General features: G+C 36.8%; 1 protein-coding gene across 1 annotated transcript; it reads left to right on the top strand.

The window, feature by feature from the left end:
• Positions 1–2,003: 2,003 nt before the first annotated feature.
• Positions 2,004–14,145, top strand: AMBN (ameloblastin). The gene is given in 12 exon segments (XM_036853620.1): positions 2,004–2,018; positions 3,288–3,356; positions 6,052–6,086; positions 6,088–6,100; positions 7,390–7,437; positions 7,929–8,039; positions 9,665–9,901; positions 10,816–10,854; positions 11,119–11,178; positions 11,271–11,315; positions 11,749–11,793; positions 13,600–14,145. Coding segments are annotated over 12 exon segments (1,263 nt in total).
• Positions 14,146–14,438: the final 293 nt, after the last annotated feature.

The raw sequence follows: 14,438 nt of genomic DNA, 5'->3' as shown, positions 1-14,438 counted from the left end.
GGATCCTTAAAAAGTTTTTAAGTGGGGCAGTGAAATGCTGAAACCAATATTTTAGGAAGATAAATTTGGTGTTGGTATGCAGGAAACCGAAGGAAAAAGAAACTAATGGGCAAACATCTAGAAGACAATAACCCCAGGACTGAGTATGAAGGACGTTTAAAAAAGGTAAAAGCAACATTACTTATCATGTATTGGATATTTGGCTTAAGAGTAAGGCAGAACATGTGAGTGCTACCAAAATTATGATCACGCTCATAAACCATAAAAGACACGTACACACACACACCCATTTCCCTGTTTAGCTGTCAACTAGGAAGCTTAATCCCATAGATTCAGCATCAACTTCCATGCAGATTAAATGTCTTCCATCAGGTCCCTCCTCTACATCCTTGGAGCTCATGGACCTAACCACCAAAACTCCTCCTATATAACACACAAACACACACAATGTCTTCGTGGTCACATGTTTCATGTAGTTTCTCCTACACAAGGACAATCAACCTATTTATTGAGCACCCACTGTATGGCAGCTGTTGTATCTTGATCATTTCACCAAATCTTCAAAACAAGCCTATGGTAGGTAGTAAATGATTATTCTTATATTACAGAGGAAGAAAGTGGAGCTCAGAGAGATTAAGGGACTTGATCAAGCACCACAGCTGGAGTAAAGAGAGCGAGAGAGAGAAGAGAGACCAAAAATAATACTTTTCATTTCAATAACATTTTGTTATTTACAAAACATATTCACAATCTTTATTTCTTTGCCCCCTAAAATAATTCTCTTATCAATGGGAAATGGAGTTTTTCAGGGACAGCTTCTTAGATAACATTATTTGAAGTTGTTAGGCCTAACTTAGGTATGAAGAAATCTTTCTCCTAAAATACCAGCTTCCTCAATGTTCCCTGTAATTTGCAAGATCTCTACTTCCCTAAGGAGGATACTTACTCATCCCTTCTCAAGAAACTAATCTTAAGTGCTTATCCCTACCACGCCTGAAATCATACCTTTGGAAAGACAAAGAGGGGCAGAGAAATAACAAAAGCAGCTAAAGTTCAATCCATATCTAAGACATTCTTATTTGTTCACAGAGAAAACTCCATTCATGTTGATGTTGGCCTTTTAAGTGACATGAATATGACTTACTAACCTGGCTTGATACTAAATGCCTGAAAATGGTTCTATCTAAAGAGTGAACTGAAAGTAGTGCCCGTGGACTTGATTGGTTCATGGAGAATGTCCTGATTTATGTCCCCCTCCCCCCAAAGAATACGCACTAAAAGTTTACCTGAGGTGATTATTTCAGAGGGTCCAACTGAAATTTCTTGCAAAAGTTTGGCTATCTCTAGTCTATAATCTTCAGATACAAAAATATCTAGGAAATTCTGAGGAAAAAATCATAACATATTCATTATCCATCTAATATTTTCATCCTCTCTTCTAAGCCCAGAAAGTTATTTTAGTGTTTCCTTCTAGATTGTGTGTATGCTGGGAGAAGGGAGGAGAGTTACTTTTACCACAACAAACATGAAAGTGAAAACCCTGAGAATACTAGCACTGGGTCACTAACTTTACCTGAAGATAAAAACTTGCACAAAACAGATAAGGGTTTATTTTGCCCCTATTTTACATATATTTCCCCCCGCTCACCAAAACCATTGTCTTCAGAGTTTATGTTCATTATTCCTTCAGTGTCTTCTCTGCAATCGAGTTCTCTGAATAAATACAGGGGTTGAGTTACAATTAAAAATAATGAGACTCTACTGTGCCAATGTCCTTGCATGAAATAAAAGGGTGTGGGCTAATTGCAGGAGCAGAGTTGTTGTGTTTTTTTCCCCCATTTAGCTTCACTTTGATTGGTGGATTGGCACTTTAAATAAAGGTTTCAGGTCTTCCCTGAATGAGGGATACAGAGTGAGTCCCAGGCACAGTCCAGAAAAAAATTTTAATCTTCTTTTCTCAGAACTATCTTGGTTGGCATCACCAGGCCCTGAGAGCACAGTGCATGCCAGCATTGAAGGTAAAATGTGATTTTACGATTTCCGTGTGATTCCTGTAAGTTCTTTTTTCCTATCTCCAGGCAGCTTTTATAAAGAGGATTTATCTTCACTTGTCACCAGAAGCTGAATAATAGCTTATTGTGAACCATTATTAGCGTGTTCCAGAGGAGACCTGCCTAATACCCTTTCAGCTAAGGAAAAAAAGACTTACCTACAGACTTTTTTTCCTATTTGTGATTGTTAGTGACAGTACCTAATTTGGAAAAGTATTAGAAGTTGAGCAAATCTCTTGACTAGTCAGATTTCTGTTCATGTGAGAGTAAAGTGCCTTCTGGACTTATAGAATAAACTGAAGAGATAATTCATTTTAGAAAGAGGAAAACTCAATTTTGAGACATATTTTCCACTAATACTAAAGGAAATTAAAGTATTTCGTTAATTTTTTTTAAATAAATTTATTTATTTATTTGGCTGCATTGGGTCTTCGTTGCTGAGTGTGGGCTTTTCTCTAGTTGCAGCGAGCGGGGGCTACTCTTTGTTGCGGGGTGCAGGCTTCTCATTGCTGTGGCTTCTCCTGTTGCAGAGCACATGCTCTAGCCGCGCAGGCTTCAGTAGTTGTGGCACGCGGGCTCAGCAGTTGTGGCTCGCGGGTTTAGTTGCTCCGCGGCATGTGGGATCTTCCCGGACCAGGACTCAAACCCATGTCCCCTGCACTGGCAGGTGGATTCTTAACCACTGCGCCACCAGGGAAGTCCCTAATTTTTATTTTTAAAGATAATTATTGGCATGGTTTCCTGGCTAACCTAAACATAGAATGGTATACCCTTTATATCTGCACATAAAGGTTTGTTATGAAATGACTGTTGGTTGTATTACATTTAAAATGCATTTCAAAATTTATTCTGGAGGGAAACAAAGTAAAAAATCCTGTGAATCATACTTAATAGACCAACATTTCACATAGTGGAAGGGATTTTTTAATTCATAATTTATTTTATGAAATGAAATTAAATATTCATGGAAGTGTTCCCACATGTTCATCTAGGTGGTAGCTCTGTAAAAAAAAAAAAAGTACTTAGAAATTTTTTAATTGCTTGTCAATTCATTACAAAAACTAATAAATAAAAATCAGTTGTTTGGCAACATTTATCTGTTTTGGTTTTGTTTGTTTTGTTTTGTTTTGAACCTAGTCGTTTTGGAAGAGCAAAGAGCTCATGGAAATATTGTCTTTTAGCCATTCTGAAATAAAAATTCATCCGATTTGATTCTCCAATCCAACTATGTTTCAGATCCCACTTTTCAAAATGAAGGACATTATACTGATCCTGTGCCTCCTGAAAATGAGTTCTGCAGTGCTGGTAAGTCAGTCTTCTAGAGGGTACCCTAGTAGAGACATTGCCAGACACCAAACAACACGGAAGGAAATGGCTGAGTGTCCGTAATTGGACTCATTGGGATCAATCCAGTGGTATCTTCCTACTGAGTCAAAAGTCAGGTGCCCAGATGTCAGCCCTTATAATCCAAAAGCAGTAAGCCAAATATAAAATTTTCTTATTCAAAAAGATATTTTAAATATTCCAAAGACAACTTCTACATCTTATTCCATTCACTCAAAAAGATGTATGTGGTCTCCAACAATGTCACAGCACAAATTTATTATCAATTACCTGCTACCATTATGAAATCGAAATGGAAAGAGGAAATTTCTCCAAAAAAGTACGTTTTTGTCTTCATTTTTAAAAGAACAGCATTAGCCAAATTACTATGGTTACAAAACTGAGCTAAGTAATTCCATTTGAAGCTAGTAATTAACCAACAAATTTGCCTTATAGGGAGATACTGTGTGACTAAGCGCTGAAGTTTCTTAAATTAAAACACGCTATGCAATGGGCTACTTGTATGTTACAGTCCTGCACCTGGTACATTCTATCATATATTGAGATGATTTCATATGAATACAATCCTTTGAGCACTGAACTACTCCAGCCAATATCATGTGATTCTGTTTACACGAAGACATTATTCAGCTGTTTCATGCATTTGACAAATATTGACCGAGAACCTGCAGTGTATCCAGCAATGTGCTGGCACTGGAGATGTGAAATTAAATGTGACGTGGTCTCTTGTCTTGAGGAGCTCATAGGTGGCCTTAAATGAACTTTAAATATTTAAGTTCCTTGAGACAAAGGAGTAGCCATTTGAGCTTCTTAAAGTTAAAACATTTCGAAAAAGGGGGATGAAAACTGACTACTAGGATGAAAACCTCCATTCTACAGATAAAAAGAGTTTCTTTTACATTACTGAACATGAATTTTAAATGAAAGAAAAATTAAAGCTGCCACCTTAGCTTACCTTTGTATGATACTGACATTGGGGTCACCTCAGCCATCCACCATCAGTCTAACACCTTAACACTCTTGGAACTTACAATGGTCCACACCTGTGTCAGTCATGTCCACTCTGAGCAAGAGGAGAATGGCTTAAGATTGCCAACTGCCAAATCAGATGTTCTCCTCCTTTTACTTCCTCCTGGGAAAGATATCCTCTGTCTATCTACATTCATGTAAATATTGCTCATTAATTCATGACTTGGATCAAATAGAAGCAAAGTATACTTTGTCCTGTAGTTGAATCTATCCCAGTTACCTTATTTTTGTACTGGCTAATAGGAGGAAAGAAGGCTCTACTCTCACATCGCCTCAAATTCCGAACAATTTTCTCACCACACACATATACATATCACTCTTTTTGTCTACAAAGGTAACCTCTTTCTCTACTTGGAGTATTTGCTACACATTTATAACTCCTTCCCTTCTATCCACTTGCAAAACTGAATTATTTGAAGAAAATTGCACCATGACCCAGAAGGTGGGATTTTACCTGTATAAAAATGTAGGACATGGAGACAAACAACATATGCTCAGAAAAATATTCCTGAACTTCCTCACAAAGGAAAAATAATCCCAATACATTTCACGGAGACTCCAAAAATACCTGTGGTTTAAATGAAGGAAGTAAGGCATTAAAACCCCTTGACCCGAGATGTAAGAATATCCAAAGAACCAAAACCCCTCAAAATCCAATTTACTCTAATTGTTACTCTTCTCTTCCATTCTCTGGTTTTTTTCCCCACTTGTATTCATGCATATTAATAAGGATTGGCTTAGAAAGGAAAATATCTTATAGTTTAAAAACCTAGCTGTAAATATAGCTATATTTTTTTTAACAACTTTTAAATGAACACAGTAAGTATAATAGTACTTGGTACTAGAATACCTTTTATTTCAGAAAAAATGACTTTGATATGATCCCAAAAATATAAACACAGATCAACAGGTTTATACATAAAATAATCTTTCACAATAAAAATAAAAACAAAAAAAGAAGAAAAAAAATTTTTTAAATAATAATCTTTCACTAAAGATGATGGAGGATTTGTTGAAGCCCTTTGAATGGGAGGCAAGTTAGGTTTTACACGTGGTTTTGCCGAATGCCGTGATCCCACACCACGTTCCACAAACCAGGTAAGTAGATTTGTCAAACACACAAGAAAACTGAGTTCGTGTTTGTTCCCTTTGCTTTTCTATGTGATAATATTTAAGCTGAGTTATTAGTTTTCTATTTTCTTTTACTTCTCATCTGTTTTCAGCGTAACTTTCAAACTAAGTCAAATTTTGCTTTTAAAGCAATATAGCATTAAGATGTAGATAAAGGGTAGATGATTCATGTGGGAGCAAAATTATTAAATATTAGGAATTCCCTGGCGGTCCAGTGGTTAGGATTCCATGCGTTCACTGCCAAGGGCCTGGCTTCAGTCCGTGGTCAGGGAACTAGGATCCCACAAGCCGTGCGGTGCAGCCAAAAAAAAAATTTTGATATTATGTTAATACTCCAAACAATTTAAGTTCTTCTTCATTCTACCCAAAAGCTCAAGTCATTTGGGTAATAAACCAATATTAGCTGGCCCTTATGTATAGGTGTGGCTTTCTATATTCAGTGTGTAAGGAAGTTTTTCATCAAAGAAAATTCAAAATTATTCTTATTTCCATTTAGGTGTTTCCTCAGCAACTTGGGACACCAGGCATGGTGTTTGAGCCTTGAGGTATGTATTGTCAGAGTATTTACATATAATCTTTACATTGGTATGTTCTTGATAAGAGAGAAATACATGGGCTGTTTCTCAGTTTTCCTGGCCAGAAGTCAGTGGCTGTCCTCCTGCGCAGTTCTAGAGAAGTTTATGACATTTATTAGAGCCTCATCTTATAATTTTACTGCAATTTTAAATTTTCAGTTGTTTTGGTCTTTAGAACATCATCTGTGTGTGATCAAAGCAATACTAATATTTAATACCTAATACATATTATATATATATTAATTGAACACATTATTCTGAAATCACAAATGGCTTATACTTAGTTCCTTCTCCGTATAGCATATGATAAAGTTCCCATGAGGAAAGTTTATCTTATAAAATGTAATTGTTTATGAGGACTGTAAATAGCATTAACACTGTACTATAGTGCCTCCTGCATAGCCTCTGTTTGTCTTATTGCAGTTCTTATACCTAGCATATACTCTGTCTAGAAAACCCCAGCAAAATAGAAATGTTTCAGATATCAGTAAAAAATATAAACAGTTATGAATAGAAAAATATTTATGAGATTACAAATTTTTTACAAGGCCTTGCAAAATTTATTTATATCATGACAGTCTGAGGGCAATCGATACTTTGTGCTAGAAGCTTATTTCACAATGAAGCTAATTTCACTGAGTTTCTTTTTTTCTTACTTTCTAGCTTAAACTCAACTCAAAGCACTCTAAACCTCTTCCCAGGAAAAATGAAATTGACTTTCGCTTGAATTGGCAGCATTCTTGACCATCTATCTAGATACTTACCATTTTCCCCAGTGTTTTTTATATTTATTATTTTGAGAACTTTTATTTGGGAAGGAGGTAGGGTTGTTTTGTTTTAATTTGTTTGGTTTGTTTGCCTGTTTTTTCAAATTCCTCTTCGGGCTGGATTTGTAAAAGGCAAAGTAAGTTAAATGGGGGAAAAAAGAGTCAATGAGACAATGTCCTCGTGATTATATTTATATTTCAATTCAAGGAGCTATTTTCCCATGTTTCAATATGACCTCCACTTAAATGATATTTTTTCTCTTTTAATTAATGATGAAAAGCAAGCTCACTATTTTAATAGCAATGATAACAACAATGGCAGAACCACATTTAACATTTCCACTTTTTAGTGATGATTTGTGTCTCTTATGTTATTCAAATTGACCCACCCCAAACTTTGTACTAATACTACCATATGTTGAAAATCAATTGTGTCATACACAAAAAGAACATATGTGACAAACACTAACCCACTTTTTTTTTTCTTGATAGACAATGAGACAGTTGGGAAGTTTGCAGGGATTAAACATGCTTTCTCAGGTAACCTAATTTTCAAATAATTCTTATTGCAAATATTCATGGTGTTGGTGGTAGTGATATTAGCAGCAGCACTGTAATTCATAAAATTTGTTTGTGAATAAACAATATCCTAAATACTGAAAAAGCAAATGAGTAATTGAGATAATCTAAAACAAAATAAGGACCTAAGATGGGATGGTAGGAGAAAATAAAAATAATGTTGAATTTTCTTTAGTAAGAAAAAAATTCTTTTTTGTATTATTAATTTTATTATACAGCCCAAAATATGAATGCTTAAAAAAGCAAAATCTCAAAGCAGTTTATGGGAATATGTCAGACTGGCTCAGAATAAAAAGCAAGTCTATTGGAAGACTTAACCTAGCCACATTAAATTAACCAATAACACTCTTATTTTTGCTATTTCTACACTTTTTGTGGATTTTTTAGAAAATGTAAACCAAGTTTAAGAAAACACTGAAATATAAGCATACTTTTTTTCTCCATGTCTTTAGTATTCAAGATTTGGCATTGGGAAGTCATTTAATTCTTTGTGGATGCATGGTCTCCTCCCACCACATTCCTCTTTCCCATGGAGGAGACCAAGGAAACATGAAACTCAACAGGTAAGTTAATTGCATCAATGTGTCTGAAACTTCAAGCTTTAAAATATTCCCCTGCTTGCCTTCTCTAAGTTGTCATATAGTAACCACAGACAGGTAACAGTAATGAATAAAAAATTTTCCAAATAACAATAAATCAAAACCTATAACTGTTTTTAGTACTTAGGAAAATTTAAAATAAAATGGCCCAAATTTTCAACCCATTTGTATATTTACTTCAAGTAGGAAGATATGGCTTCTAAAATATAGAGACCTATGTTAAAGATATGAACAATAACAATAAATAAACTAGCCTGAAAATGAAAGGCTATATCCTGGAAAATTCTGATTTTAGTCAAGATTCCTTAAATAATTACTAAAAGACACATTTAAAATGATGCCAAACATTCCTAGTTAAAACATCATAAACCCTAAGCAATTAATACTACATCAATCAGTTAATCATTATTTATTAGATGCCTAACAAATACATAAACCAAACAGTAGATTGGAAATGAAAGTAAAGGCGTTTAAGAATGACTCCAAAGCTTACAAAATTTCACATCTGATTAGGGGATAAGACAAGACAACATATTACAAGGTGCTAAGTTGTGAGGTATAAGTAATGAATGAGGTACAAGTAATGAAAGCCCAGGAGTTTAGAGATGGGCAATGGTTGAAGAGATGAAGCACAGCCAGATTGTTGTGAGACTTCTTTTTTGTTTGTTTTTTGTTTTGTTTTGTTTTAACATCTTTACTGGAGTATAATTGCTTTACAATGGTGTGTTAGTTTCTGCTTTATAACAAAGTGAATCAGCTATACATATACATATATCCCCATATCTCCTCCTTCTTGCGTCTCCCTCCCATCCTCCCTATCCCACCCCTCTAGGTGTGAGACTTCTAAGCCACTTTGAGGAGCTTGCAAACAATTTAAAAATAATAGGGAGCTGTTCACAACAGGTAATTTCAAAGAGGAGCAACAAAACATGGTTGTTTTAACAGGAACTTTTGATTCCAGATGGTTTTCCATAACAAGCAGCATTACTCACCAAGCCACATTTAGTGGGACAGTAAATTATGTCAATGGTGATTCTTTCTCCACTTGATTGTTTCCAAAATGAACTCATGATATAAGAATTTGATTGGTATTTTATTTAATTACCCTTTCTCCTTTCATTAACTCAAAAAATATATTCTCTAACCTGTGCCAGTCACTTATTAGGACCTATGTTAAGTCCTGGGGCTATAAAGATAAATAAGACATATTATTCTCTGTCAGCTGACCAAGGGACAAAGCTTTATCACGAGTAATTGTAATCCAGTGAGAAAGTGTTAAAATAGAGATACATAGAGGCAGCTGTGGGAACCCAGAGGACGAAACGGCTCAGTCTACCCAGAAGTTCATATAGCTTTCCATCTTCACGCGCAGTGGTAGCCCCAAAGGAAGTAGGGGAGGTAAACACCTACCAGACTGCCCCCAAAAACACTGACTTTAAGTGAATCAGTGCTTCCTATGGAACACGTCTTCAAGACAAGTCTCCTAGACTCTCTTCCAAGTAGAAAGTTCCCCAAGCCCTTTTGCTTTGTCAGACACCACAGTTCAGTGAGCCATCGCTTCCTGACGCTCCTTTCAAATTTCTCTGCAGTATGAATATTCTTTGCCTGTGCATCCCCCACCTCTCCCATCGCAGCCATCCCTGCAGCCTCCACAGCCAGGACAGAAACCTTTCCTCCAGCCCAGCATTGTAACCTCCGTCCAGAACACAGTCCAGAAGGGAATACCCCAGCCTCCGATTTACCCGGGGCATCCGCCCTTGCAGCAATCAGAGGGACCAATGATTCAACAACACGTGGCACCATCAGAAAAGCCACCGAAGACCGAGGTAATTCCTTTCTCTGAAGTCAGATCTGGATCGTCCATTAACTTAGTGAAAGAAAACCGATTTGCAGAGCACATTTAAATAATCAGAGCTTTGGGCATAATGCACAAAAATACAAATATGTTTTCAAGCAATTGACATATCTGGGAGTAGAATATAAATATCCATTCCTGCCCTTTGCCATCTGAGATGGGGCATGGATTCTAAAAGATCCTGTTCCTGTAAAATTGGTTTCTTAGTTACAAAAGATGAAAGCTTTCAGGGGAAATAGGACAGCCCAGAGAAGTCCAGGCTTCTTATCATCAGGCTCTTTTTTCAATGTTGGAAGGACTGAGAAGAGTGATTGATCCCTCAGAATTGCAAATAGTATTTTTGCATTATTATTTCTCTATCTGGTAATCGAGAAGACAATCAAGCAAAAGTATCATGTAATAATATCGAGAAAAGAGCAATGGACAGAAAAGGAAGGTATCATGTAACTAGTATGCTGCAGGCATTTAACATCCCCACATATCATCCTGACTCCAATCCTATAAAGATAGATATTATCATCCTTTTTTAAAAAGACAGATTTTAAGAGGTTATAAAATTTTCCCAGTATTACACAAAAATTAAGTGGCACAGCCAGCATTCAAACCAATCTGGCATGCTCTGATTCCAAAATTCATTACTTTCTATTCTGCAAAACAAAGCAAACTCATGACAGACATGCCCCATCTCCCCTCTGTGCACTTGAGTCATGTCAGTAAAGGGCAACTGTAATCTCTTTGGTTGTACCCTCGGAGACAAAATGAAAGTAAAAACAAGGAAATTCATTCTAGATTGTTTTATCATAATCGTAAATAAGATAAGAACGTTTTCAGTTCACTTCGTCTATTCTAATTGTTCAGTAATTTTAATATTTATCTGTAATGCAGTTGCTAGGAATGGATTTTGCTGATCCACAAGATCCATCGGTAAGTACAAATCTCAGTAAGACACTTTCTTGGGAAATACATCTCTATACTTCAAGAAAGGAGAGTAAAAAATTTTAATTGCCCCATTTATCCATAAATATGAAATATAACAGGTTCCTTTGTTTGCTTAAGTATTAAATAGTTGTTTATCATAGTAATCCATCTGAAAATATGTTTCATATAACTCCTAGAAATGGCTGTAATGGGAGGTTTGCCTGTGTTATAGCAAATATGAATTGCTTATTCTCTTTCTACCACTTAAAGATGTTTCCAATAGCCCGTTTGATATCTCAGGGACCAATGCCACAAAATAAACCACCTCCAGTAAGTTTTTTTAATACCACTTCTCTGTGATTTACTTAAAAGTTTTTCTCTTGGGAAATGCATTTTGTGATGATTATTGTATTTATATTTAGCTTTATCCAGGAATATTTTACATGTCCTACGGAGCAAATCAATTGGTAAGTCTTTATCCTATAAAAAGTATCATTTTAATTAAATGTTATCTTAAGAGATAATATTATAAAATCCAGGCCTCAAACAATAGATTCCATATTCTCTGAATGCCTAAGTCAGCAACTGAAATGGCAAGGAGGCACACTTCCTATTTGGATAATTCTGGCCAGGCATACAAACACACACACACACACACACACACACACACACACACACACAGTGGCATTAAAGAAAAGGTAAATTTTCTATCTTAATTATCCAAATTGGCTACATTTATTTAATAATAACTCATCTCTCCACTTTACCCTGCCTCTGGACACAGCATTAATATTAAGGTTTAAGGAAAGACTAAATGACTTTTAACTTTGTCTTGAGTAGTTACAAAGATAATAGGAGTCAGCTGGCTCATAATATGATGTTGTGTTTCTTTTTGAACAGAACGCTCCTGCCAGACTTGGCATCATGAGCTCAGAAGAAATGGCTGTGAGTAATGTCTTCAAAGTCTTCTTAAAATAGTGGCCAAGGGAGAACAGTCACAGATGACTGGCTGCAAGAGGTGTTGGCCCTGAATGTAGCTGAATATACAGCATGGGACTCAAGTTGTTCCACTCCAAAACCAAAAGCTTGATTCTGAAGCAGCATGCAAAGATTTCATCACATTTCCCATATAGTCATTTCTGAGTGATGACCATTCTTGCACATAGGATTTTGCCCCATTTCTTGAATATGAAAACAGGAGAAACCTCTCTTGAAAAGCCACCATTATTGAACAGCAAACGTTTTAAACCAAAAAAGATACACATGGCTCATGAAGTTCCCGTTACTTCTCAGACCACTTAACCCCTCAAAACAACAAATTCAACAAAACTGCAAATCATTTAGACCTCAAAATTGAGAGATCAAAAAGAAAAAAAATTAACCAAGTTTAAAATTTGATTATTGTAAAATTCAAAGTACATTAACAATGTAAGTCAAGTGTATTCTTATTCTCTTATCATTATCTATGCATATTACAACTTTAAAATTTGAGATCAATAGACTCACACAATTGAACTTTTTTCCCTCAGAAATTTCTACGTTACATCTGTTAGAGCACAAAGCAAAACAAAGTAAAACCGTACTGAATTAACAAATCATTATCAACTACGGATCCTATTGAGTTAATAAATACATGTAAACATGCCATCACTGAAAGAAAACTTGAATCTCAACATTATTGAGTGCCTTCTGTGAGTGAGACACATAAAAAGATCCTATGGAGGCAAGATAAATAAGATAAGATTCCTGATCTCAGAGAGTTCACAGTCTAGTCAGTGGAAAAAAATAGATACAGGGGCAGAAAATGTGAAAATCATGTGATAAGGGTAGCAGCCCAGGGGTTCACAGTGCCATCCCTGGAGGAGATGATGGGAAAATCTACAAGTGGAGAGCCAGGAGAAGATAAGAGGAAAAAGTACTGACTCTACATAACACCAGCGAAACGGGTTGAAAATTCAAGTGTGTTAATTATTATTTTAGAATTTTAATTAATTTATATTTTGCCTCATTCTTAAAAGATTTTCCTGTAGCTTATGAAAAACACAATAAACATAACCAAAAAATTGAAGATAGAATTTAAAATGAGGAAATGAGAATACAGATATGCAAGTTACAAAGCCCTGCACACTTGCTGTAAGAAGCCCAAGATTTGGTCCTGAAATTTTTCGCAACAAAGGAAAAAAGGATACATGGTCAGTTCTAGAATTTTAACTGTCCACAGGAAGAAAATATTTCTGTTTCTCCAGAGGGAGGGAGGGAGGGAAGAAGGAAGGAAGGAGAGAAGGAAGGAAAAAATTTTAAAGCAAAAGAAAAAAATATTACATGGGGCTTCATTCATTTTGAGGGATACTGAGAAATGATACTGACAATGTCCTCCAAAACTCTGCTCAACAAACTCAGGAATGCATCAGATTTTGTTTGTCTTATGATGGTATTGCCCTTTTCAACTGCTTATTGTTTTCTTAAAATGAAATTCAAACTACCTTTTGCCTGTAGACTTGGTTCTGCCCTACTTCCCTACTTCTTTCCCTCTTACCCTTCCGCAGGCATTCAAAGGGTCTTCATCTCCCTTTCAAAGAAGTGAGCGTCCCCACCCAGAAAAGTACAGAAGCCAATTTAGTGAGAAATGTGCTTACACAAAGCTGTCAGCCAATTCGCTGTTCCCTATCAGTTTTTTATGGTTTCTCAGTGAATCTGACTGGTATAATGGCATCGTATAGTTAATAATACATGATCAATGGTTTTTTCCAGGGAGGAAGAGGAGGCTCCATGGCCTATGGAGCCATGTTCCCGGGATTTGGAGGCATGAGGCCCGGCCTTGGAGGGATGCCCCCCAATCCAGCCATGGGCGGGGACTTTACTCTGGAATTTGACTCCCCAGTCGCTGGAACCAAAGGCCCGGAGAAGGGAGAAGGAGGTGCACAAGACCCCCCTGTGCCAGAGGCCAACCCAGCCGATCCGGAAAACCCAGCTCTCCTTTCAGAGCTAGCACCTGGTGCCCTCGGAGGGCTTCTTGCTAATCCTAAAGGCAATATCCCCAACCTAGGAAGGGGCCCTGCAGGGCAGAACAGGGGACCCCTCAGGGTCCCCCCAGCAGCCGCAGACCCACTGATGACCCCTGGATTAGCTGATGTTTATGAGACCTATGGTGCTGATGAGACCACAACTCTGGGTCTCCGGGAAGAAACCACCATGGATTCCACAGTGACCCCTGACAGTCAGCACACATCGATGCCAGGAAACAAGGCCCAGCAGCCCCAGATTAAGCATGATTCATGGCATTTCCAAGAGCCCTGAGAGCCTTGAGATATCGGCTACTTTCTGTATGCACAAGCTCCCCAGCTTTGTCCCAATAGTCTATCTTTTTGCGAAAACACTTATTACCCTCTGCAGCAAAGGCATTAAAAGTGTTAAGCACATATTAATAAATATAAGTGGCTAGAAATAGTGTAGGTCCCCTTCTTGCTTTCATTCTCTTATTGAAATAAAATGTGTCGCCTGTCTCTGTGATTTAGAAATACTATTAATAACATCAGAGCAAGCCTAAGGGTCTCTGCCTTTGAAAATCACCATTTCTTAGCTGTCTTGAC

The sequence above is a fragment of the Balaenoptera musculus genome, chromosome 5, assembly GCF_009873245.2.
Source record: "Balaenoptera musculus isolate JJ_BM4_2016_0621 chromosome 5, mBalMus1.pri.v3, whole genome shotgun sequence".
NCBI classification, from domain to species: domain Eukaryota; kingdom Metazoa; phylum Chordata; class Mammalia; order Artiodactyla; family Balaenopteridae; genus Balaenoptera; species Balaenoptera musculus.
This window is presented reverse-complemented; position numbering and strand designations above follow the sequence as displayed.